Source organism: Neoarius graeffei, chromosome 6 (genome assembly GCF_027579695.1).
Source record: "Neoarius graeffei isolate fNeoGra1 chromosome 6, fNeoGra1.pri, whole genome shotgun sequence".
Taxonomy (NCBI): Eukaryota; Metazoa; Chordata; class Actinopteri; order Siluriformes; family Ariidae; genus Neoarius; species Neoarius graeffei.
Genome location: NC_083574.1, coordinates 84,263,693 through 84,289,293, shown reverse-complemented (window position 1 = coordinate 84,289,293; position 25,601 = coordinate 84,263,693). Strand labels below are relative to the sequence as shown.

At 42.4% G+C, this 25,601-nt stretch overlaps 1 protein-coding gene across 1 annotated transcript in view; it reads right to left on the bottom strand.

The window, feature by feature from the left end:
- The window catches only part of clmpb (CXADR like membrane protein b), a 283,130-nt gene that overhangs the window by 43,976 nt on the left and 213,553 nt on the right, over nucleotides 1–25,601 (bottom strand). Inside the window, exon 3 of the mRNA XM_060924118.1 lies at nucleotides 10,783–10,978. Within this exon, the coding sequence (XP_060780101.1) occupies nucleotides 10,783–10,978 (196 nt within the window). The remainder of the gene's footprint in view (nucleotides 1–10,782; nucleotides 10,979–25,601) is intronic.

Sequence of the window (25,601 nt, the reverse complement as noted above, 5' to 3'; positions counted from 1 at the left end):
TATTATTATTATTATTATCTCATCTCATCTCATTATCTGTAGCCGCTTTATCCTTCTACAGGGTCGCAGGCAAGCTGGAGCCTATCCCAGCTGACTACGGGCGAAAGGCGGGGTACACCCTGGACAAGTCGCCAGGTCATCACAGGGCTTATTATTATTATTATTATTATTATTATTATTATTATTATTGCATTTTTCACAAATTGCTCCTGTCATTTCGCCGGTTTGTTTACATCCAAAGTGGAAATGATTTTATCAGATGTTTTATATAAAGTTTTTATTTATTGAATTGGCAAAAAAATAAAAAATAAAAAAGCCCTGTTTCTCAAACTCCAGTGAATGTGGATAGAATAAAACAGTTATTCCACTCAATCTCGTTGTACATGGCTTATAGACAACTCGGTGCTACGTGCCTCGTCGGCTATCAGCTCATGTACGACTCGATTTCATGGAATAACTGTTAACTAATTCTCTCGATGAGGTTACAGTACATGAGCTTTAGATGGTTCGTTGTTTAAATGATGTTCATTTAGTAATACATCAATCAATAATTCATGAATAAATGAATAAATGGAAGCAGATAAACTGTTCACTTGGCGCTCACACTGTGTACAGTCCTGTGACTCTACTAAGCTTTTTATTGATCCTATCAAGAAACTCCCCCCCCCCCCCGAGACACACACACACACACACACACACACACACACACACACGAACAAACACACACTTGAGGGAATGGGATGCTTTGATTTGCTTGTGTGTGTGTGTGTGTGTGTGTGTGTGTGTGTGTGTGTGTGTGAGAGAGAGATAAAACAGACTTGGCTAAACCAGCCAAACTCACTGCTTTGTTGTGTAGTTAGTGTGCGGCTCGAGGCTAAACTCTATGCACAGAGGGAAAACACACACACACACACACAGAGCAAGGGGAACCGTGCCAGACCATTATCTCAGCGGCGGAGGAAATATGCAAATGTTCGTCACCCAAAATTGAGTGTCGCCATAAAGCTGACAGCAATTTGTAAAGACCTTGAAGTTTATCCACTGCAATGTCTTCATACAGAGAGAGAGAGAGAGAGAGAGATTTTCAAATGCTTAAGAGAAAATTACAAAGAAAATTAAAAAGTCCTTTTTCATCTCCCCTACCTGGAGCAGGATTGGACACGTTCTTCCCACACAAGCCCAGCTAACGCCATCCACGGCTCGCTTCATTTCTGTAATGATTCGTTAAGTGTTTTCTGTATGGCTGAGTCACACTGAGGCACTCGACTCATTTGTTTGTAATGTTTTATTAAATGCTAATGAATGTTTATTGATGCTAAAGGGATATTATAAAGATCTGACAATATTGAGAGAAAGAGAGAGAGAGAGAGAGAGAGAGAGACAATGAATATAAGACAGAGAGAGACAGACAGAGAAAGGTGTAGAATGAGAGAGAGAGAGACAGACAGACAGACAGACAGGAAGAGGGACGGAGACAGGAACAGACACCGAGAGAGAGAGAGAGAGAGAGAGAGAATATGAGACAAGGAGAGAGACAGAGAGACAGGAAGAGGGATGGAGACAGGAACAGACAGAGAGAATATAATAATAATAATAATAATAATAATAATCTCATCTCATTATCTCTAGCCGCTTTATCCTTCTACAGGGTCGCAGGCAAGCTGGAGCCTATCCCAGCTGACTACGGGCGAAAGGCGGGGTACACCCTGGACAAGTCGCCAGGTCATCACAGGGCTGACACATAGACACAGACAACCATTCACACTCACATTCACACCTACGGTCAATTTAGAGTCACCAGTTAACCTAACCTGCATGTCTTTGGACTGTGGGGGAAACCGGAGCACCCGGAGGAAACCCACGCGGACACGGGGAGAACATGCAAACTCCACACAGAAAGGCCCTCACCGGCCACGGGGCTCGAACCCAGGACCTTCTTGCTGTGAGGCGACAGCGCTAACCACTACACCACCGTGCCGCCCCAATAATAATAATAATAATTTCAATTTATATAGCACCTTTCACAAACCCAAGGACGTTTGGGAGAGAGAGAGAGACAGACAGAGAGAGAGAATATGAAACAAGGAGACAGAGAGAGACAGGAAGAGGGATGGAGACAGGAACAGACACACACACAGAGAGAGAGAGAGAGAGAATATGAGACAAGGAGACAGAGAGAGACAGGAAGAGGGATGGAGACAGGAACAGACACAGAGAGAGAGAGAGAGAGAGAGAGAGAGAATATGAGACAAGGAGACAGAGAGAGACAGGAAGAGGGATGGAGACAGGAACAGACACAGGGAGAGAGAGAGAATATGAGACAAGGAGACAGACAGAGAGAAGGAATGAGAAAGAATGAATAAGAGACAGACAGAAAGAGACAGGAAGAGGAACCAAGAGGAACAGAGAGAGAGAGAGAGAGAGAGAGAGAGAGAGACAGAGAAAGGTATAGAATGAGAGAGAGAGAGACAAACAGACAGACACAGACAGAGAGACAGGAAGAGGGACAGAGACAGGAACAGACACAGAGAGAGAGAGAGAGAGAGGTGTAGAATGAGAGAGAGACAGATGGAGACAGAGAGAAGGAATGAGAAAGAATGAATAAGAGACAGACAGAAAGAGACAGGAAGAGGAACCAAGAGAGGAACATACAGAGAGAGAGAGAGAGAGAGAGAGAGAGAGAGAGAGAACAAATAATAGAATAAGAGAGGTATAAAATGAGAGCGACAGAGAGATGGAGACAGACAGAGATAGACATGAAGGGACACATACAGAGAGAGACACAGAGAGGGACAGGGCATGGACAGAGAAAAGAAGAAAGAGTGTGAAAGAAGATGAATGAGACAGACAAACAAAGAGGGAGAGAGAGAGAGAGAGAGAGAGAGAGAGAGAGAAATATGCTATTGTCTCCTGGATGATTCCAGTCCTGATGATACTCCTGTCTGTCTCTTTCTGTGAAACCCTGTCGTCCTTTGCGGCTCCTCTGCTGTGTAATTGTCTTTAGATCACATTAATCTGTTTATAACAACGTTTACAAAACAACATTACAATTAAAAATTCACTCCAAAGAAAAACACGTCCCACCCATCCCACACTGCTCTGCTGCAGCCTTCAGAAGTGAGCAGAAAGTGAGCAGAACCCCTCGACCGTCACTGTTTCCGATCCTCCAGCGTTCACGCTGAAGTGTCCGTTCCATCAGAGCCGACTTGGCAACAACACGTGCCGTTTAATGAAGACCAGATCTGCTGAAATATTATTCCAAGAAAGCTCTGTGTGCCTCATACACAGCTGACAGCGCACTGTTTCTTTAGAGACACGACAGGCTTTTAATTCCATCTCTAACGCCTCAGCATCGATCTCTCCATCCATGGATTCACAATAAAGTCCACAATAAATATCATGAGGATGGCAGAAAATTCTAAAATAGTCACACACATTCGACAAAATTCAAACAACTCAGACGGGATGAAAAGTTCTTAAAGTTAAGGTTGGAATTGACCAGGGAGAAAACAGAAAAAGGGAAAAAAGAGAGGAGACGGGGTGTAAAAATATACGAAGGAATAAGAATAAAGAGGAAAAAAACCCACAAAGATATTATAGAACAGGGATAAAATGGAAAACAATTCTGGTTGCTCTCTTCTCGACTATCGCTATTTGATTTTGCATCAGTGCTGAAATTATCACTGTTTAATTTAAAGGGGCCGGCTCACTCTTCCCAGAATCCAGTTTGTTGTTTTTGTTTACAGACAGGCCACGGCGTTTTAAAGATTTTTTTTTTTGGGGGGGGGGCTTTTTTCACCTTTATTGGATAGGACAGTGTAGAGACAGGAAATGAGCGTGAGAGAGAGGGAAATGACCTCGGGTCGGAATCAAACCCGGGGTCCCCGGATTTATGGTATGGCACCTTATCCACCTGACCCATGACGCCCCCGGCCGTGGCGTTTTGAAAGCGTGTTTCTGCTACTCCGCTAGCTCTCCTTTTGTGCGCATACCTCGCTGAATACCACAAATTCACTGTTACTGATCCCTTCGAAACCCATCTCGGACTTCTTCTTCATCCATGGAAGTTTTGAACACAGTATCCCTGATGTTAACACACTGTTGTATTATTGCCACAACGCTTACAAAACCTAATGACGGAAATGTGAATTCACAAAATGAACGCATGCTGTGCCATCATGGTGGTTTAACATTAAGCTAGCTAGTCAGTGAAGCTCCACCTGACATGCTAGCAAACTCTTTTCAAACTCGAAATCGTATCGGGTAGCTAACGCTACTAGAAAAGAAAGATTTCTACATTCTGTTTATTTGGCAAGATTATGCTAAAACATATTTCTGAAAGGACTTCAGATAAGTTAACATTATTCATGTTAGCGTAGCTCTGTTTTTACATGCTAACTAACAGTGTCCAAGTTAATTAGCTATGTGTTAACGTTAGCTGTGGACAAGGCTACGGCAACTTGGTGGGCAAATCCATAAAAAGCCATTTGACTAACCAGACTGCATAGCTATTGCAACGTTATCGCTAGCTCTAAAAGCACAGACAACTTCAGTGAAAGCTTTCTCTTGGAATAAAACGTTTATATACTTCAATATGCTTCCGCAGGTCGGACGGCGAGTTTTTGTAGGCCGTGATGTGGTTCGTTTTCGGCAAACAAAGCAAACATTTAAAATGAAACGAATCATTAATCCTTTCAGAAAACTGAAACATGGTTTCTAGGTATGGCCATGAGTGTGTGCATTCTCCAGAAGAACCGCCTCCTTCCATTCTGCCATCAACTGATCGTGTTAAATAACGCTGCGGAGAAATCACTGAACTTGATTTTATCCAGTCTATGGATGTGATGTGACCCTAGTGATTACTGATCGGCTGCCTCAGTGTCACCTGGGAAAAAAAAACAATCACGTTTTAGAAAGGAAAAGAAAAAAACATCCACTTTCAAAGCTGCTTCATAGTAACGAGTAACGAGGACCTTGATAGAAATGTAGTGGAGTGAAAAGTACAATATTTGCCTTTCAAATGTAGTGAAGTTAAAGTCGTAAGTTTCCCCCCCCCCAAAAAAAAAAACATACAAGTAAAGTACAGATACTCAAAAAGTTTACTTAAGTACAGTACTCAAGTAAATGTACTTCATTACTGTCCACCTCTGTGTGGAAGCAACGTCACAAGTAGATATCCGGTTTCAGTGCAAATGGCCCCACCCAGGGAAGCGTATTTTTAGCAATATCGCAACTTTTAAAATGGATAAATTGTTGCTATAAACAATAATATAAGGTCGAAGGAAAAGAGGAAGACCCAAGATGAGATTTATGGATGTGGTGAAGGAGGACATGAGGACGGTTGGTGTGACAGTAAAAGATACGGAGAACAGGAGGAGATGGAAGGACATTATCCGCTGTGGTGACCCCAGCAGGAACAGCCAAAAGAAGAAGAAGAAGAAGAAATTGTGGTTATAAAGTTTTACTTTTAAGTAAAACATGTGGGGGGAAGATCAGGGCACTTGGCGTGCTTGGCAAACCGAGTTTATTTTTTGGCTTTTGTTTGGCTTTAACTCCAACCATTTGGCAGCTGGTATTCATACCGTTTACAAACTGAATCATTTAGGCGTACATCTGTTTTACAGTCACATCAGCTACAATGGCGGCACAGTGGTGTAGTGGTTAGCGTTGTTGCCTCACAGCAAGAAGGTCCGGGTTTGAGCCCCGTGGCCGGCGAGGGCCTTTCTGTGCAGAGTTTGCATGTTGTCCGCGTGGGTTTCCTCCAGGTGCCCCGGTTTCCCCCACAGTCCAAAGACATGCAGGTTAGGTTAACTGGTGACTCTAAATTGAGCGTAGGTGTGAATGTGAGTGTGAATGGTTGTCTGTGTCTATGTGTCAGCCCTGTGATGACCTGGCGACTTGTCCAGAGTGTACCCCGCCTTTCGCCCGTAGTCAGCTGGGATAGGCTCCAGCTTGCCTGTGACCCTGTAGAACAGGATAAAGCGGCTAGAGATAATGAGATGAGATGAATGAGATCAGCTACAACTTAATCAAAACATGTCATTCACTGCATGAGGAAAAAAAATTGGATTACTCAACCTGGTTTTACAGCAATGTTTGTTGAACTGGCTCCTTATTTAGACTGCAGGATGTGGGCGTTAGTCACGTTTAAAAACATTTCAAAATTGTTCTGAGGTAGGTTTGGGACAATCGAGAATAGAGTCCAACTGTTGTGATGACGATCAAGTTACACGATTTAAAGAAAACGGTGTTTTTTTCGCTTATTTTGTAAACCTATAAGAACCTTAATAGGCAACTTTGGAGCAGAGCAACAAAACGTGTTTAAGCAGATTAAACCAGGGGCGCAGATACGTTTTTTGAACTGGGGGGGACAAAGCTGCCAGCAAACCAACCCCAACCCCACCATGTGTTGTCAACATGTGTTGACTTTCTAACTATGCCTGTGTGTTGCGTGAGCGGCAGTCAGTCAACAACTCTTCGCAAAGTTTCCTTATGAAACAATACGCTCGCTGAAATTATGGCAGGGAACGCCAGATTAAACATTAAAACTGCCTTCTGAGCACTGTATCTACAGGCTACCACCAAAAGAAGGAGGCTACCAGAAAGGCATCTCTACTCCATACGATTTTACTTTCACTACAACATTACTTTGAACAGACTATCAAAAAATTGCAAGGTGATATGATAAAGTAAGGCACAGTTTACTTACAGTCGTTGTTTTTTGAAAAAATGATGCAATCGTTTTCTGCCTTTTCGGTTTGGCACCCTTCATCATGCCGTGTTGGGGTCCTGAACTAGGAGCTGTCCCCGATATGCCTGTCAAACTTGTGGGTAACCATAGCAACCAAGCTCGAGCTTGCAACCTGTGCAGTCTGCGCAGCTCAACCAACCGAATATCAGTCTTTGTTTTGTTTTATGTGAGTTGTTGCAACTATGTATGTACTGCTGTGCACCTCAATAAACCGAACGGTAATTAGTCTTTTGATTTTTCCGTGAGGTTTGCCTTATGCAAAGAAAGACAGCATAGACGTTTTTTCCTCCCTATAAGTGGGGGGGACCGAGCGAGGTGAATTTAGATCTGGGTGGGACGAATCCCACCCGTCCCACCCTCTATCTGCACCCGTGGATTAAACACGTTTATCAAGACGACATCTGTTCCAGGAAGCTGTTCACCGCGGCCTATGCATGTGCAGTTTATATAATTTTATATTCTATCCGCATTCACTGGATATGAGCAATCGCACACTCTGATTGGCTACTCTGCTATGAGCTCATATACCGTGAGCAGTGTTGTATAGTAACGAAGTAAAAATACTTCACTACTGTACTTAAGTACATTTTGGGAGATTCTGTATTTTACTTGAGTTTTCAAATTTTTGAGAACTTTCACTTTTACTTCACTATATTTTTTAACTTAATTGCATACTTTTACTCCGATACATTTTCAAAGAGCCGTTTAGTTACTCGTTACAAAAAAAGAAAGGAAAAAAAACGTGTTTTAACACCACTGACTGCAACGAAGTCAGGACGTGCCTGGGCTTGTTCACCACTTGCGCATGACAACCAATAGGCTACACCTGTTGGCTTCACGCAGTAAGCAGAAAGCTAGCTTCGCAATCAACAGCCCTGATGGAAGAGGAGACAGAGACAGCAGCTACTTCGGCTACAAATGAAGAGGAACCTGATGATGAGCACCCCTGGCCGTATTTGAACACAATGTTCTCTTACGTTGATGTGAAGGATTTGTCCTATCAAATGAAGTGTCTCTTATGCCTTCTAAAAAACGTGGAAATTCTCTCTTATGGCCCTTTTCCACTACCCTTTTTCAGCTCAGTTCAGCTCGCTTCAGCTCACTTCAGCCCGACACGGCTCGCGTTTCGACTATCTAAAAACAGCACGACTCAGCTCGCTTCAGCCCTGCTTAGCCCCCAAAACTCGCACAGTTTTGGAGTGGGGCTGAAGCGAGCCAAACCGAGCTGAGTGAGGCTAGGGGCGTGAGGAGACACTCCCCTGTGCACTGATTGGTGAGGAGGAGTGTCCTCACATGCCCACACACGCCCCGCGAGCACGCTGGGATCTGTAAACACCGTAAACCCGGAAGAAGGAGAATTACGAATTACGAGAATTATGAAGCCTTATGCGCCTCGCCTCATCTATACGCTCTTGCCAGTATCTGTTGGCGTTGTCGGTGACAACAAGCCACAGCACCAAGACCAGCAACACTAACGACTCCATGTCCTCCATGTTTATTGTTTACTCTCCGGGTTGTGAGACTACCGCTTAAAAGCTCACTGATGTCACTGTTTGCGCCGCCTAACGACATCACGTGACTTCCACCCACTTTCGCTAACTCCACCCAGTGTGTCCACCCACTTCCAGCCAGCACGGTTCAGCGCGGTTGTAGTCGAAATGCAACTCCAACAGCCCCACTCGGCTCGACTCAGCCCGACTCAGCACGGCACGGCTCAGCCGCGTTGGTAGTGGAAAAGCGGCATTATAGAAACTCCCCGTCCAATCTAAAGAAACACATTGAGGTTTTCTCAGGTTTTTCAGTTTTCTCCAAATTACTTTTGTCTTTTGATTATTATGACAGCAATTGGTCATGTATGCACCTCCATAGTTTATAAAGTGCAATAACAGTAGCAGCTTTTTTTATGTGTTTTTTTTCTTAATGGTGTGATGTATGCCTAATTTTCAGTACTTTCTCTCAGTTTAAGAAACAAAGGAAAAAAATGAGAAAAAAAAGTGTCAAAACTGTGGTCTCCATCTTCAGATGCCAGATAGGCAGCTTCATTTTTCGCCCAATTTATTTTTTTCTTGTTTATAATGGTTGTGTGTGCACCTCTGTTTTCAGCAGTGTAATTGCTTGTCATGAACCATTGGTGACAAATTACCTTCAGTTTACCAAAATATTAAAAATATTACAAATTCAGATTGCCTTTGCTTGTTTACTTTTAATTACATTACTTGAGTAGATTTATTTTTGCATTACTTGTCATACTTAAGTGCAAGAAATGTCAGATACTTTAAGACTTTAACTCAAGTAACATTTCAGTCAGTGACTTTGACTTTTACCAAAGTCATTTTTTGGAAGGGTACCAATACTTTTACTTGAGTGTGATTTCCCAGTACTTTATACAACACTGACCATGAGTAGAGAAAAACAAAATGGCGGATCGGGTTGCTGAACCAACCGAGGATGAAATAAAAACTCTACTCAAAAACAAAACCTCAAAAATTGTCGTCAAGTATTTAAAAGAAAGAGAAATAGCTAAAAGAACACAGCCCCCCCCCAATATCTCCTGTTCCACATTCCAGCCCAGTTGGTGGTGGTAATGCACCTTTAAGTTGGTTTGCCAACCATCAAAAAACCCTAAAGAAGAAGAAGAAAACCCCAAAATACTAAAAATAAAGCAACAAAATATGGAATGAAAGTAAGTATTTGATAGTAAGAACGTATCTTTTTTTATTTTTTCAAAAATTATTACTATAGCATTTTTCACAAATCGTGACCATCATTTCGCCGGTTTGTATACATTCTAAGCCGAAATGGTTTTATCAGACATTTTGTATAAAGTTTTTCCCATCTCATCTCATTATCTCTAGCTGCTTTATCCTGTTCTGTAGGGTTGCAGGCAAGCTGGAGCCTATCCCAGCTGACTACGGGCGAAAGGCGGGGTACACCCTGGACAAGTCGCCAGGTCATCACAGGGCTGACACATAGACACAGACAACCATTCACACTCACACCTATGGTCAATTTAGAGTCACCAGTTAACCTAACCTGCATGTCTTTGGACTGTGAGGGAAACCGGAGCATCCGGAGGAAACCCACGCGGACACAGGGAGAACATGCAAACTCCGCACAGAAAGGCCCTCGCCGGCCACGGGGCTCGAACCCGGACCTTCTTGCTGTGAGCCGACAGCACTAACCACTACACCACCGTGCCGCCCGTATAAAGTTTTTATTTATCGAATTTGAAAAAAATGCTCTGTTTCTCAAAATCCAATGAATGTGGATAGAATAAAAAAGTTATTCCACTCAATCTCGTCGTACACGGCTTATATCCAACTCGGTGCTACGCGCCTCATCGGCTATCAGCTCATGTACGACTCGATTTCATGGAATAACTGTTAAATAATGAGCTTTGTTGCAGCTAATAACTCATTAGGTTTATTTACAGTCTCAACTTCAGTTCTGGAAGCATGCCTGACCTTGTTATTAGATCATTATTTAAAAAAAAAAAAGAATGCTAATGACTAGCAGCTAGGCTGACTTGTATCCAGCTTCTAGCAGTTTTTTCAGCTGTATTGACATTCCTTTCCCCAGCCAGCTTCACTACAGCTTACACCCCTCCAAAATCTCAGGCAGTACTGTCATCAATCAGTGCAAACAATCTCACAATCCTATTTTAGGAGAATATTTCTGTTCTAAAATGGACATCTGACTTGATTTCCCAGGTGACCACATGTTCTCTAAAAAGGGGATCTATCTATGGCACCAGAGTTTCATCATTCTCTAATGATATCTTTTAATGTCCCCGAACATCAAGCTACAAAGAGACTCGCACACGGCACGTGACCAACTTTGCTAAACCCAAACCAAATAAACAACCCCTCCCCGACGACGCAAGGCAAGCATTAACAATGTGGAGAGCGGCGAAATCAAATCATCAGAAGCAGGAATCAAATTGAAGCATTATTAGGTGGTCTGGTTCAGAGGAAATGAGGCCTGAAGAGAGAAGCTTCCTGGAAGGCGGGCGCAGTGGGAGGTGCTCTTACCCAGGACCACGAGGTTGACCTGGCTCCAAAGGTACTTCCCGCCTGTCTTCACTTTGCAGTGGTACTCGCCCGAGTCGCTCAACTGGAGATCGCTGATCAGGAGAGAGGCGTCTCCGTTTAGGTAGTCTCCGGCAAAGGACAGGCGGCTCGCCTGGTTATCGTTGGTGTAGACCTCGTTGTTGAAAAACGTGATGATCTGAGAGAGAGAGAGAGAGAGAGAGATTTATTACCAAACCAGAGAGTTCAGTCCCAGTGAAGTCAATGTTCCAATGACATCATTATTAATGTAGTTAATTAATACTATGAGGCATCTACCGTAAATCTAACCCTACCTTAACCTTTGTTTTTGAAATAAAAGTTTATAAAACCAGCCAAATGTCCCCACAAGTCAAAATATTCTTCAGATATTCCGATCCACACCAAGGGATAAAAAATATCCACATACACAGACACAGTAAATGAATGTGACAGTGTTTAAACTGCCTAAAGCCGTAAATGGTAATGTCAGTGTGTAAGAACGCTCCAGCTGTCTCCACCTGCACGCACACACACACTTCCATAGAGTGCTACAGGCATATCATGGTACCCATTTTCAGGACCTGTGTATGTAACTACAGTGGTGCTTGAAAGTTTGTGAACCCTTTAGAATTTTCTATATTTCTGCATAAATATGACCTAAAACGTCATCAGATTTTCACACAAGTCCTAAAAGTAGATAAAGAGAACCCAGTTAAACAAATGAGACAAAAATATTATACTTGGTCATTTATTTATTGAGGAAAATGATCCAATATTACATCTTCGTGAGTGGCAAAAGTATGTGAACCTCTAGGATTAGCAGTTAATTTGAAGGTGAAATTAGAGTCAGGTGTTTTCAATCAATGGGATGACAATCAGGTGTGAGTGGGCACCCTCTTTTATGTAAGGAACAGGGATCTATCAAAATCTGATCTTCACAACACATGTTTGTGGAAGTGTATAATGGCACAAACAAAGGAGATTTCTGAGGACCTCATAAAAAGTGTTGTTGATGCTCATCAGGCTGGAAAAGGTTACAAAACCATCTCTAAAGAGTTTGGACTCCACCAATCCACAGTCAGACAGATTGTGTACAAATGGAGAAAATTCAAGCCCATTGTTACCCTCCCCAGGAGTGGTCGACCAACAAAGATCACTCCAAGAGCAAGGTGTGTAATCATTGGCAAGGTCACAAAGGACCCCAGGGTAACTTCTAAGCAACTGAAGGCCTCTCTCACATTGGCTAATGTTAATGTTCATGAGTCCACCATCAGGAGAACACTGAACAACAATGGTGTGCATGGCAGGGTTGCAAGGAGAAAGCCACTGCTCTTCAAACAGAACATTGCTGCACGTTTGCAGTTTGCTAAAGATCACGTGGACAAGCCAGAAGGGTATTGGAAAATGTTTTGTGGACGGATGAGACCAAAATAGAATTTTTGGTTTAAATGAGAAGCGTTATGTTTGGAGAAAGGAAAACACTGCATTCCAGCATAAGAACCTTATCCCATCTGTGAAACATGGTGGTGGTAGTATCATGATTTGGGCCTGTTTTGCTGCATCTGGGCCAGGACGGCTTGCCATCATTGATGGAACAATGAATTCTGAATTATACCAGCGAATTCTAAAGGAAAATTTCAGGACATCTGTCCATGAACTGAGTCTCAAGATAAGCCGGGTCATGCAGCAAGACAACAATCCTAAGCACACAGGTAGTTCTACCAAAGAATGGTTAAAGAAGAATAAAGTAAATGTTTTGGAATGGCCAAGTCAAAGTCCTGACCTTAATCCAATCGAAATGTTGTGGAAGGACCTGAAGCGAGCAGTTCATGTGAGAAAACCCACCAACATTCCGGAGTTGAAGCTATTCTGTACGGAGGAATGGGCTAAAATTCCTCCAAGCCGGTGTGCAGGACTGATCAACAGTTACTGGAAACGTTTAGTTGCAGTTATTGCTGCACAAGGGGGTCACACCAGATACTGAAAGCAAAGGTTCACATACTTTTGCCACTCACAGATATGTAATATTGGATCATTTTCCTCAATAAATAAATGACCAAGTATAATATTTTTGTCTCATTTGTTTAACTGGGTTCTCTTTATCTACTTTTAGGACTTGTGTGAAAATCTGATGACATTTTAGGTCATATTTATGCAGAAATATAGAAAATGCTAAAGGGTTCACAAACTTTCAAGCACCACTGTACTTCATCTCATCATCTGTAGCCGCTTTATCCTGTTCTACAGGGTCGCAGGCAAGCTGGAGCCTATCCCAGCTGACTACAGGCAAAAGGCGGGGTACATCCTGGACAAGTCGCCAGGTCAGGAGCACCCGGAGGAAACCCACGCAGACACAGGGAGAACATGCAAACTCCGCACAGAAAGGCCCTCGCCGGCCACGGGGCTCGAACCCGGACCTTCTTGCTGTGAGGTGACAGCGCTAACCACTACACCACCGCGCCGCCACGTAACTACTTGTTAGTGATTTTTAAGTGCATCATATCACTCAGCATGTGTTTCTTCTGGGTTCTCAAGTTTCCTCCCTCCTCCCAAAAAACATGCTGGTAGATGGCTTGGCCATGATACACTCACTGGCCACTTTATTAGGAACACCCATACATCCACCTGCTGTTTTATGCAGTTCTGTAATCAGCCAATCCCGTGATGGCAGCCCAATGGATCCAATTATACAGATACAAATCGAGAGCTTCAGTTAATGTTCACACGTCAGAATGGGAAAAATTGTGATCTCAAAGTGTGACTTCCTTTCACTGTGGCATGGATGTTGGTTTGAGTATTTCAGAAACTGCTGATATCCTGGGGTTTTCACACACAAACAACAGTTTCTAGAGTTTACACAGGCAGAATGGTGCGTAAAACAAAAACAAAAAAACATTGAGTGAGTGAGTGACTGACAGTTCTGTGGGTGGAAACAAACGCCTTGTTGACAAGAGGTCAGAGGAAAATGGACAGATTGGTTCGATCTTTTTTTTTTGCCAGGAAGTAACTCATAGTAACTCTTTACAACCGTGGTGAGCAGAAAAGCATCTCAGCATGCAACAGAAAACAGAAGATCACATTGGGTTCCAGTCCTGCAGCCAAGAACAGTGATCTTAGAATCAAGAACAAGTTCCAATTAAAGTGGCTGGTGACTGTACGTAAATCACCAGTTGGTTTGAATGTAGGTGCACGTTGTGATGTGATGGACTGGCATTTCATTCACAATGTACAGTGCTGAGCGTAAATGAGTGCACCCCCTTTGAAAAGTAACATTTTAAACAATATCTCAATGAAAACAAACAATTTCCAAAATGTTGACAAGACAAAGTTTAATATAACATCTGTTTAACTTATAACGGGAAAGTAAGGTTAATAATAACTTAGATTACACATTTTTCAGTTTTACTCAAATTAGGGTGGTGCAAAAATGAGTACACCCCACAACAAAAGCTACTACATCTAGTACTTTGTATGGCCTCCATAATTTTTAATGACAGCACCAAGTCTTCTAGGCATGGAATGAACAAGTTGGCGACATTTTGCAACATCCATCTTTGTCCATTCTTCAACAACGACCTCTTTTAGTGACTGGATGCTGGATGGAGAGTGATGCTCAACTTGTCTCTTCAGAATTCCCCATAGGTGTTCGATTGGGTTCAGATCAGGAGACATACTTGGCCACTGAATCACTTTCACCCTGTTCTTCTTCAGAAATCCAACAGTGGCCTTAGGTGTGTGTTTAGTCATGTTGGAAAAGTGCACGACGACCAAGGGCATGGAGTGATGGTAGCATCTTCTCTTTCAGTATAGAGCAATACATCTGTGAATTCATGATGCCATCAATGAAATGCAGCTCCCTGACACCAGCAGCACTCATGCAGCCCCACATAAGGACACTGCCACCACCATGTTTCACTGTAGGCACCAGGCATTTTTCTTTGTATTCCTCACCTTTGCGACGCCATACAGTTTTGAAGCCAATAGTTCCAAAAACATTTATCTTGGTCTCATCACTCCAGAGTATAGAGTCCCAGTAATCTTCATCTTTGTCAGCATGGGCCCTGGCAAACTCTAGGCGGGGTTTTTTGTGCCTGGGCTTTAGGAGAGGCTTCTTTCATGGACGGCATCCATGCATGCCATTCCTCTGCAGCGTATGCCATATTGTGCCACGGGAAATAGTCACCCCTGTTTGGCTTTCTACTTCTTTAGATAACTGCAGTGAACTTGCATGCTGATTTTCTTCAACCCTTCTCCTCAGAAGACGCTCCTGTCGAGGTGTTAACTTCCATGGACGACCTGGACGTCTCTGTGAGATGGTTGCAGTTCCATCTTTCTTAAATTTTTGCACCACTTTTGTTACAGTATTCTGACTGATAAGTAAAGCTTTGCTGATCTTCTTGTAGCCTTCACCTTTGTGGTGTAAAGAAATTACTTTCTTTAGGGAATTCTGAAGAGACAAGTTGAGCATCACTCTCCATCCAGCATCCAGTCACTAAAAGAGGTCATTGTTGAAGAATGGAAAAAGATTGATGTTGCAAAATGTCGCCAACTTGTTCATTCCATGCCTAGAAGACTTGGTGCAGTCATTAAAAATCATGGAGGCCATACAAAGTACTAGATGTAGTAGTTTTTGTTGTGGGGTGTACTCATTTTTGCACCACCCTAATTTGAGTAAAACTGAAAAATGTGTAATCTAAGTTTATATTATTAACCTTACTTTCACGTTATAAGTTAAACAGATGTTATATTAAACTTTGTCTTGTCAACATTTTGGAAATTGTTTGTGTTCATTGAGATATTGTTTAAAATGTTACTTTTCAAAGGGGGTGTACTCAATTACGCTCAGCGCTGTATTCCTACTTCATTCCTGGTGTTCCTGGGATAGGCTCCAGATCCACGGTGACCCAGACCAGGATGAAACCAATGAATAAATAAATTAATGTCCTATATGACATACTGATTAATGAACTGATTGATTTTCCTCCAATACCTTCCTTTTTTTTCCCCCGCACTGTGATGTATTTCAGAAATGAAATATTTGGGTGGGCAGGGCTTTCATTTTATCTAGTGAAATTTCATTGGCTGGTGAAAGTTGGGTGTTCCAAAGCAAACATGGAGACGCTAATCTGAGAACGACTTGCCTCCCATAACACAACACAACCAGCACACGAGGAGGAAATCATGGTAATGCTGGAGATGAAGGAAAAAGTTGAACGTTTTATCCCAGAGGCAAGGCCATGTTTAGTTGAGTTTATACGTCCAGGTGGTAATGAAGAGAACGCTGAGGCTAATGTTTATACTCTTTTTCATTAGCATCTCAGGCAACTCAGGAGGGAGGTGTCATATAAAACAAAATAGAATTATCCATCCATCCATCCATCCATCCATCCATCCATCCATCCATTATCTATATTGCTCATCTGTCAGGGTCGTGGTGGAAGCTGGAACCAATCCCAGCTGACTGCAGGTGAGAGGCGGGGCCCACCTTATAAAGGACAGATCAGCGAATCCAGACTTTCCTTCTTTACTCTCATAACTACACACCATTACTCTTACCCTCACTGTAGTTATGGAATAATTCATAGTCATTATGGAACAATATGCCTTACGAAGAATAAAGGAATAATAAGCCGAGTTTAAACAATCATAAAATTTCCTACATCTCAATTCTCTCATCAGATTGAAATCACTCACTAAACAAGCCTGTTTTCGAAAAATTGCTCTGACGCAACTCAGATGATGATTTATTCATCCTGCCCCTGTCTCTACCTCACTCCTAATAAAACTTTCAGACACTATGTTAATTAACAGGACTTTAATGTTATCATCTCATTAAATGTTGCATTAAATGTGAGACGTCTCCGAAAACTCAGACGCTTTAATGTAGGCTCACATTTCTTTCCAAATTCGTCTTATTTTCAGCTGTAGAACTAAATCCCAATACCCGGTAGATGTGAACTAAAAGAGATTATTTATTTCACACACACACACTATAATGTCACTGTCCTTGTGAGGACCTTCCATTTAATTACTAAAAGCAGTTAATGAATGCTTGTGCCTGAACTTAAACCTCACCTTAGTAATAAAAAGGAAACTTTTGGCTCATTTATTTATTGATTGATAGAACAACAACAATTTCCTTGAGAGGACCATCCAAATGTCCCCACAAGATTGAAATCATCAAACTATTACTATACTTGTGGGGACATTTGGTCCTAAGCTGTATATAAAAACATGCAAGCACATGTGCACACGCACACACATGCCCCTTTTCCACCAAAGCAGTTCCAGGGCTGGTTCGGGGCCAGTGCTTAGTTTGGAACCGGGTTTTCTGTTTCCACTGACAAAGAACTGGCTCTGGGGCCAGAAAAACCGGTTCCAGGCTAGCACCAACTCTTTGCTGGGCCAGAGGAAAGAACCGCTTACGTCAGCGGGGGGGCGGAGTTGTTAAGACCAACAACAATAGCAAGACCGCGAAAAGTCGCCATTTTTAAGCGATGAGAAGCAGCAACTGTATGTAACGGGTTTTTTTTTTTTTTTCCACTTGCCATTGTGTGTAGTGGTGGGGAAATTCTGCGCTGGTCCTTTAAGAGCGCAGGTAGTTATGGGAACAAGGCGCTGGCCTCTCAGTTCGTTTTGGAAATGTAAGCGGTAGGTCATGATTTTGGCACTCTGAAGACATAATTATGTCTTTTGTTGTTTTGTTTGCATATTCATTCCTTATTTCAAGCTATATGTACCTAGATTTAGACATGAACTTGCGTGATCATAACATTGTGTGTTCGGGTGCATTTGTTCAGTGATTATATGGTTCTGGCTTATGAAGATTGTGTAAATGAATGCTAACATTCGTGTCTTTATACTGCTGTTTTTAGCCAATGCCACTGGACGTTTGCAGCCCGTCCTCAGCAGTGTATTTGTCTCATTTCTTTAGAATAAAAAGACTGGTGAACAACACAACGCAACATCTGTTACACGTACAAACGTGAAGTCATCCATTATTGTTGTTGTTGCTGCTTCTTCTTCTCCATGTTGTTGTTGCTTCGATGTTTGCGTCAAGGTTTATGCAAATGCAGCGACGTAACTGACGTATACAGTGACGTAACTGACGTATACAGCGACGTAACTGACGTTTACAGCGACGTAACTGACGTGGCTCCCCTTAGCACCCCGAGCTATGGAAAAGCAAACTGGTTCTCAGCTGCCTCGCAAGTTGAAGGAGTTGTGAACCAGCACCAGCACTGACCCCGAACCAGCCCTGGAACTGATTTGGTGGAAAAGGGGTAACACACACACACACACGTTTGTCTCACTATCCTTGTGAGGACCTTCCATTAACATATTTACTAATGCAGTTAATTAATTCTGTGCCTGAACTTAAACCTCACCTTCACCTCAGGAATGAAAAGGAAACTTCTGGTTAATTAATTAATTAATTAATTTATTTATTTAAAAAAAAAATCTGGGGACCATCCACATGTCCCCTCAAGGTCGAAATTGTCTGAATGTACTAGTGGGGACATTTGGTCCTCACTAATATATAAATACATGTGTACACACACACACACACACACACACATTTGTCTCAAGGATAGAGGACCTCCCTTAGTAATGAAAAGGAAACTTCTGGCTCATCCATCCATCCGGGGACCATCCACATGTCCCCTCAAGGTTGAAATTGTCTGAATGTACTATATTTGTGGGGACATTTGGTCCTAAGTAATATATAAATCCACACACACACACACACACACACACACACACACACACACACACACACACACACACACGTTTGTCTCACTATCCTTGTGAGGACCTCCCATTAACATAATCACTAATGCAGTTAATTCATGCTGTGCCTGAACTTAAACCTCACCTTCACCTCAGGAATGAAAAGGAAACTTCTGGCTCCTTTATTGATTTAGTTAGTTAGTTTGGGAATTCGAAAAATTACTTGTGGGGACCATCCACAAGTCCCCACAAGGTCAAAATTGTCCAACTGTACTCTACTTGTTTTGACATTTGGTCCTTAGAAGTACATAAAAACATGCAGACTTGCACGCACGCACACATACACCCACCCACCCACACACACACACACACACACACACACACACAGCTCTTTTTGACTCAGTGAACACTGCGGAGAATAAAGCGTCTTATCCGATGTTTAATTTCATTTGAAATTATAATGTTCTTAGTGACACACTTATTAAGCTTGTTCAGCAGCATTACAGCTCCAACGCTGACACCAAAGCATGATTTAACTGCCTCTGGAATCAGATAAGCAACTATTACATTAGCCGCTCTTAGTCATCATTTCATCCAATTAAAAATGTTGCTCTAAATAGATTTGGAGTGTAATCAGTATCTATGAGAGAGAGAGAGAGAGAGAGAGAGAGAATAAAGATGCAGGCATTTGATAGCCATAAGACTCCAGGTGGATCTGTCTTAAAGTTTGTTTGTGAAGCCATGGAGAAAGCAGATTTAGCCTGTGGCACGACAGCAGAGAGGAAAGAGAGACAGGGAATCTAATGGAAAATAGTAAGCAGGGTGCTGGGGGAAAAAAGCTACAACAGCAAAACAAGAAGAGCATGACAATGACACGAGTGTAGCTCTTTCTGTCGAAGCGAAGTGCTGAAGAAGAGAAAGTGCATGCTGGCAGATACAGCAGGTGACAGAAAGCAGAAAAAAGATATGAAAGAATGAAAAAGAGGACGTGAATAACAAATACGTAAATGTGACGTGATAAAGGGCATGATAAATAAAGAATACTGTGCAGAGTTACTGTTACCACCCTGTCATTGATGAGTTTCCTATAACAGCGTCTCCCTATGTGTTTTATTCCTTTAATACGCCGTCAATTTGCTTACACTTACATTATTTCATTAAAGGAGAATTGAAGGCAACTTTTCATGATCAAAATTCTATTTCTCATTTTATTAAATATCGGAATGCATTTTTGATCGCTATTTTGTCACTGCTATAGCAAGTTATGAGTGTTTGAAATATGCTCTGTAATATATCAGTCCATATGTCAAAGCAATGGCCGTAAACGAGATTCGCTGAGACCTGTGCGAGACATCGTAGGACGGAAGTAAAACGTACAGCGGAAATCAAAGTAACCAACATCTGCCAACGTTCCCTGTGTCTGAAATCGCTCACTCGTTCACTACTCCCTATATAGGGAATTACTATATAGAGGACTATATAGTGAGCTCATTGGAAAAATGAAAAAACGCTTTCGGACACTACTCCGTCACGCTGGTATTTCCGTCATTACTGTCGCACAATTAAAACGTGCCAGATCAGTCGGCTGGTGGGTTTTCAAAATAATAAATACACGCATGTGTTTATGTGATAAATCCATATTATACTGAGCGCATTTCCCACATTAATCAATACAAAGTCCCTGCATCTTTCAGTTCTTTTAAATCAAGGCTGAATCCTTTCTTCTTTGCCGCTGCCTTTTATTAAATCAAATTTGAGACTTTTAATTTGATTTCTTTCAGCGCGACTGCAATGCATGATGGGATATATTGCTTTGGTTAGTGACCATCGTTGTACATTACTTTTCATGATGCATTGTGGGATACTTTGAGTGCACTAGATAGGGTGTGAATAATCTTCACTAAGGTTTCGGACAGCGCTACAAAATGGCATCCTCACTATATAGTGAGTAGGGAACGATTTCGGACACAGGGTTTGTCAAAAGACGCACGCACCCTCTTTCGAATGCTGATGTAATCAAGCCGGAAGTTTTGTTTGTTTTGATAGCGATCAGGAAAGTTTGAAAAAAGTAGGCAGTAATCGTCATTTAAACTCGTTTTTGTGCAATATTTCATTTGGAAAACAGTTTTCAAAATGGCGGCACCGACACCTGGCTGACACTTCTTCACGTTTCGAAGTCTCGCACAAGTCTCGTGAAGATCGCGCGGATAAGCGACGCCTGCCGTGGACCAAACGAACTAAATTCAACATGGCTAAAAACCGAATAGGCCAATAAGTATAATATTTAATTGCAATTAGTTGCCAATACGAGTCACGATATAAGGTTACTAAAACCGAAAACATAATTGAATAACACGTTAATTAAGAAATAAAGACAGTTTAAAAATCATTTCAGTTCTCCTTTAATTAAAGAAAGAACATCATCGTTCATAAGAAAAAAGTGCAAAGCCTTCTGTTTTGAAAACAGTCATGAAAACATACTAAACATTACAAAACACTGACACTGGAGACTCCTTCCATAAATTTTAAACACATCCTTACAGAAAACAACATATCAGTGACGAGAACAATATATTTATCTTTTTAAACAATATGTTTATTCTTGGCGGCACGGTGGTGTAGTGGTTAGCGCTGTCGCCTCACAGCAAGAAGGTCCTGGGTTTGAGTCCCGTGGCCGGCGAGGGCCTTTCTGTGTGGAGTTTGCATGTTCTCCCTGTGTCCGCGTGGGTTTCCTCTGGGTGCTCCGGTTTCCCCCACAGTCCAAAGACATGCAGGTTAGGTTAACTGGTGACTCTAAATTGACCGTAGGTGTGAATGTGAGTGTGAATGGTTGTCTGTGTCTATGTGTCAGCCCTGTGATGACCTGGCGACTTGTCCAGGGTGTACCCTGCCTTTCGCCCGTAGTCAGCTGGGATAGGCTCCAGCTTGCCTGCGACCCTGTAGAACAGGATAAAGCGGCTAGAGATAACGAGATGAGATGTTTATTCTTAGTTTTATGTGACCCCATACAAGTCCATCTGAATGACCTGTTACCATAGAAATGATACATTTTTCGAATGAGCACCATGTGCGCATTCAACATGGGGGAAATACTGTTTCAGGAGGAGGTCGAAAAAAACAGCGAGGTATCAAGGATCAGTGGAAACTGATCGAACTCTCATTTCATGTCTTCTAACATGCCGTCGAACTGCCCCTAGTTGAAGGCAACATTTCTGTATCCTTGATGCTGCCTATTACCCATACTGTAAATCTGTGCGGCAGCTCCTTCAAGCAACAGCAAAAAATTATATATATATATATATATATATATATATACACACACAGTATATAAAGATAAATAGATGGCGAACCAAACTTCACAGAAAAGTGATTTGGTATACAAAGAAAAGCTTTTTATGCTTTTTGTGCTCAAAAATTTTTGAAGTTAGTAAGAAATAAGGGCGGCGCAGTGGTGTAGTGGTTAGCGCTGTCGCCTCACAACAAGAAGGTCCGGGTTCGAGCCCCGTGGCCAGCGAGGGCCTTTCTGTGTGGAGTTTGCATGTTCTCCCGTGTCCGTGTGGGTTTCCTCCGGGTGCTCCGGTTTCCCCCACAGTCCAAAGACATGCAGGTTAGGTTAACTGGTGACTCTAAATTGACCGTGAGTGTGAATGGTTGTCTGTGTCTATGTGTCAGCCCTGTGATGACCTGGCGACTTGTCCAGGGTGTACCCCGCCTTTTGCCCGTAGTCAGCTGGGATAGGCTCCAGCTTGCCTGCGACCCTGTACAACAGGATAAAGCGGCTACAGATAATGAGATGAGATGAGTAAGAAATAAGCATTATACTACCTTATAACCCTGTGATTGTAACCCCCCCCCCCAAAAAAAAAAAAAAAGTTAGATCTGATTCATGAGGCAACAGTGAGCCAACTAGCTACTCTTTGCTTTATGCTTGGTTCACAGATTGGCGTTTCAGCCTTGCATATGTACAGCATATCAGGATACATGGCAGTAAGAAAGGAACGTCACAGCATTGCCAGCTTATGTAGCTAATACTCTAGGATGCATAACACGATCTCCTTGTACACCAGTGTGCGGTGTATTTTTAAGTTCACACTTAAAAATCCGTAGCACATACATAGCAGCCTTGATACGTCATACATACGTCATGTGTATGCCGTAAAAACTACAGCTACGCAGCAGTGACGCAGCGGGAACGTTGCTCAAACACCTCTTACGCCGTGTGAATGCTTTAGTTGACGTGTCTGATGAAGGTGGCTCCGGGGCTGGCTGGGTGGATACGCATGATGTCTTCCCTCTTCCCTTGCCCTTCTTGGGTCCTGACTTCTTCGCTGGCATGAGGCTTTCTTGACTGTGATGAATGACAATGAACGTAGCATGGGACCCCCCTTTTTATACCCACCTGTGAATGCCGCAGATACGCCGCAGGTACATAGCAGCAATGTCACACGTAAGAACGAAACGTCACGCCAACGAAAGCAACAAAATGGTTACACCACAGCAACGCATCATACGTCACGCATATACGACATAACTTTACGTCCCTTAAACCCTAGATACGCCACAGGAATGCCACAGAAACGTCACACATACGCCGTGTATGTCACAGGACTTTAATTTTGTACAAAATACGCCTCATTTCTTGGTGTTTGACCCACACGCTGCTTACGTGGCAAGATACAAGACAGTGTGATAGTAGCCTTAGTTACATAGCGTGCTTACATCATATGTTACCGTTAACGCAATCTGTAAAGGTCGTTTGAAATGAACGTCCTTCGAAGATACCTTCAGTTGAAAGTCCTGACTTATGAGACAGGCAGCGAGGCAACAAAGCAGCAAGGCAGCGACCTTCAACCCCTTTCATTTGGCACAGATTTAAAAAAAAATAAATAAAAATCAGACACCCTTCTTGACAAACCCTCTCCAATCTATCCAGACTTGGGACTGGTACTAATCACACATTGACTTGTGGAACCCCAGTGCCTGGGTATTTTACCTAATCTGCATGTCTTTGAACTGTCAGAGGAAACCAGAACACCCAGAGAAAACCCACACAAAGACAGGAAAAACATACAAACTCCACACAGAAAGGCCCCCTGTCGGCCATGAGGTTCAAACCCAGAACCTTCTTCCTGTGAGGCAACAGTGCTAACCACTACACCACCATTTTGCCTAACTTACACATGGAACTACCTTTTGAGCTGATGTAATATACATCGAGCCGGTCATTATTGCAGAATGAACCCTGCCAGGGTGATGCAGGACCCCGACGTGAAGTGGAAGGCTCTTGAATCATCCTGAAGGGGTTTATTTCACAGCAATGACCTGCTCAATGTACATCATCCCATTTATTACATAGCTACTTATGAAAGAAATCAACATTTTGACAAAATAATGATTTAAAAATGATTTTATTGCTTCTGCTAATGACATGGTCTGTAGTTGCTATGAAGTTTGTTATTGATATCAACGGAAACAAAAGACCATAATATGCTGTAACTGACCAATCAGAATCGAGTATTCAACAGGCCTTGTAATAATTAACAGTTACTCCATGGAATCGAGTTGTACATGAGCTGACAGCTGATGAGACGCGTAGCTATAATCCATGCACGACGAGACTGAGTGGAATAACTGTTTTATTCTATCCACATTCACTGGATTTTGAGAAACAGAGCATTTTTATTTTTATTTCATCTCATCGCATCTCATCATCTCTAGCCGCTTTATCCTGTTCTACAGGGTCGCAGGCAAGCTGGATCCTATCCCAGCTGACTACGAGCGAAAGGCGGGGTACACCCTGGACAAGTCGCCAGGTCATCACAGGGCTGACACATAGACACAGACAACCATTCACACTCACATTCACACCTACGGTCAATTTAGAGTCACCAGTTAACCTAACCTGCATGTCTTTGGACTGTGGGGGAAACCGGAGCACCCGGAGGAAACCCACACGGACACGGGGAGAACATGCAAACTCCGCACAGAAAGGCCCTCGCCGGCCACGGGGCTCGAACCTGGACCTTCTTGCTGTGAGGTGACAGCGCTAACCACTACACCACCGATTTTTATTTTTTGCAAATTCAGTAAATAAAAACTTCATACAAAACATCAAGCAAAATCATTTCTGCTTGGAATGTAAACAAACCGGCGAAATGACAGGAGCAATTTGTGGAAAATACTATAATAATAATAATTCTTGAAAAAAAAAAAAAGATACAGTACCATCAGATACTTTCATTCCATATTTTGTTGCTTTTTTTGTATTTTTTAGGGTTTTGTTTTCGAGTAGAGTTTTTATTTCGTCCTCGGTTGGTTCAGCAACACGCACCGCCATTTTGTTTTTCTAGACTCACGGTATGCGCAAATGCTCATATCCAGTTATTGTACATAGAAAAATTAACAATTAGTCACTGAGGCTGAAGTGAATATCAGTGAATAAAATCCAAGACAAAGTCGAAGTTATTATTCACCGATATTGACTGAGCCTGAGGTGGATAATTGTTTTCGTATAAATACACAGGTGATTTTTAAAAAAATGATCATATTAAAAAAAATTATTGATTTCAAGCTTCAAAAGCCGCATGCAAATGTAATAACGGTGCGGCGCAGACTTGTGTCACTTATCTACGCCGACTCACATAAAATACTTTGTTTTGAAATTGATAAAATAAATCACAATTCCACCTCACCTTTGAACAGTTTTAGACCGAACTTCGGAGCATCTTTAGTGCTTTTAGGAACAGCATTTTCTTTCATAATGTGTAATTCTTCCTCACTTACGGTGACAAAGAGATTGGTCGTCATTTTGCCGAGTCGCTCGAGGTGATTGTTGAGAAATTGTCTGAATTTCTCAACCAATCACCTGCGTATTTATACTAAAGAAAATTAATCCATGCCTTCTGATTAACCAGGATTGAGTATCCACCAGGCGGCATGGTGGTGTAGTGGTTAGCACTGTCGCCTCACAGCAAGAAGGTCCGGGTTCGAGCCCAGTGGCCGACGAGGGACTTTCTGTGTGGAGTTTGCATGTTGTCCGCGTGGGTTTCTTCCGGGTGCTCCAGTTTCCC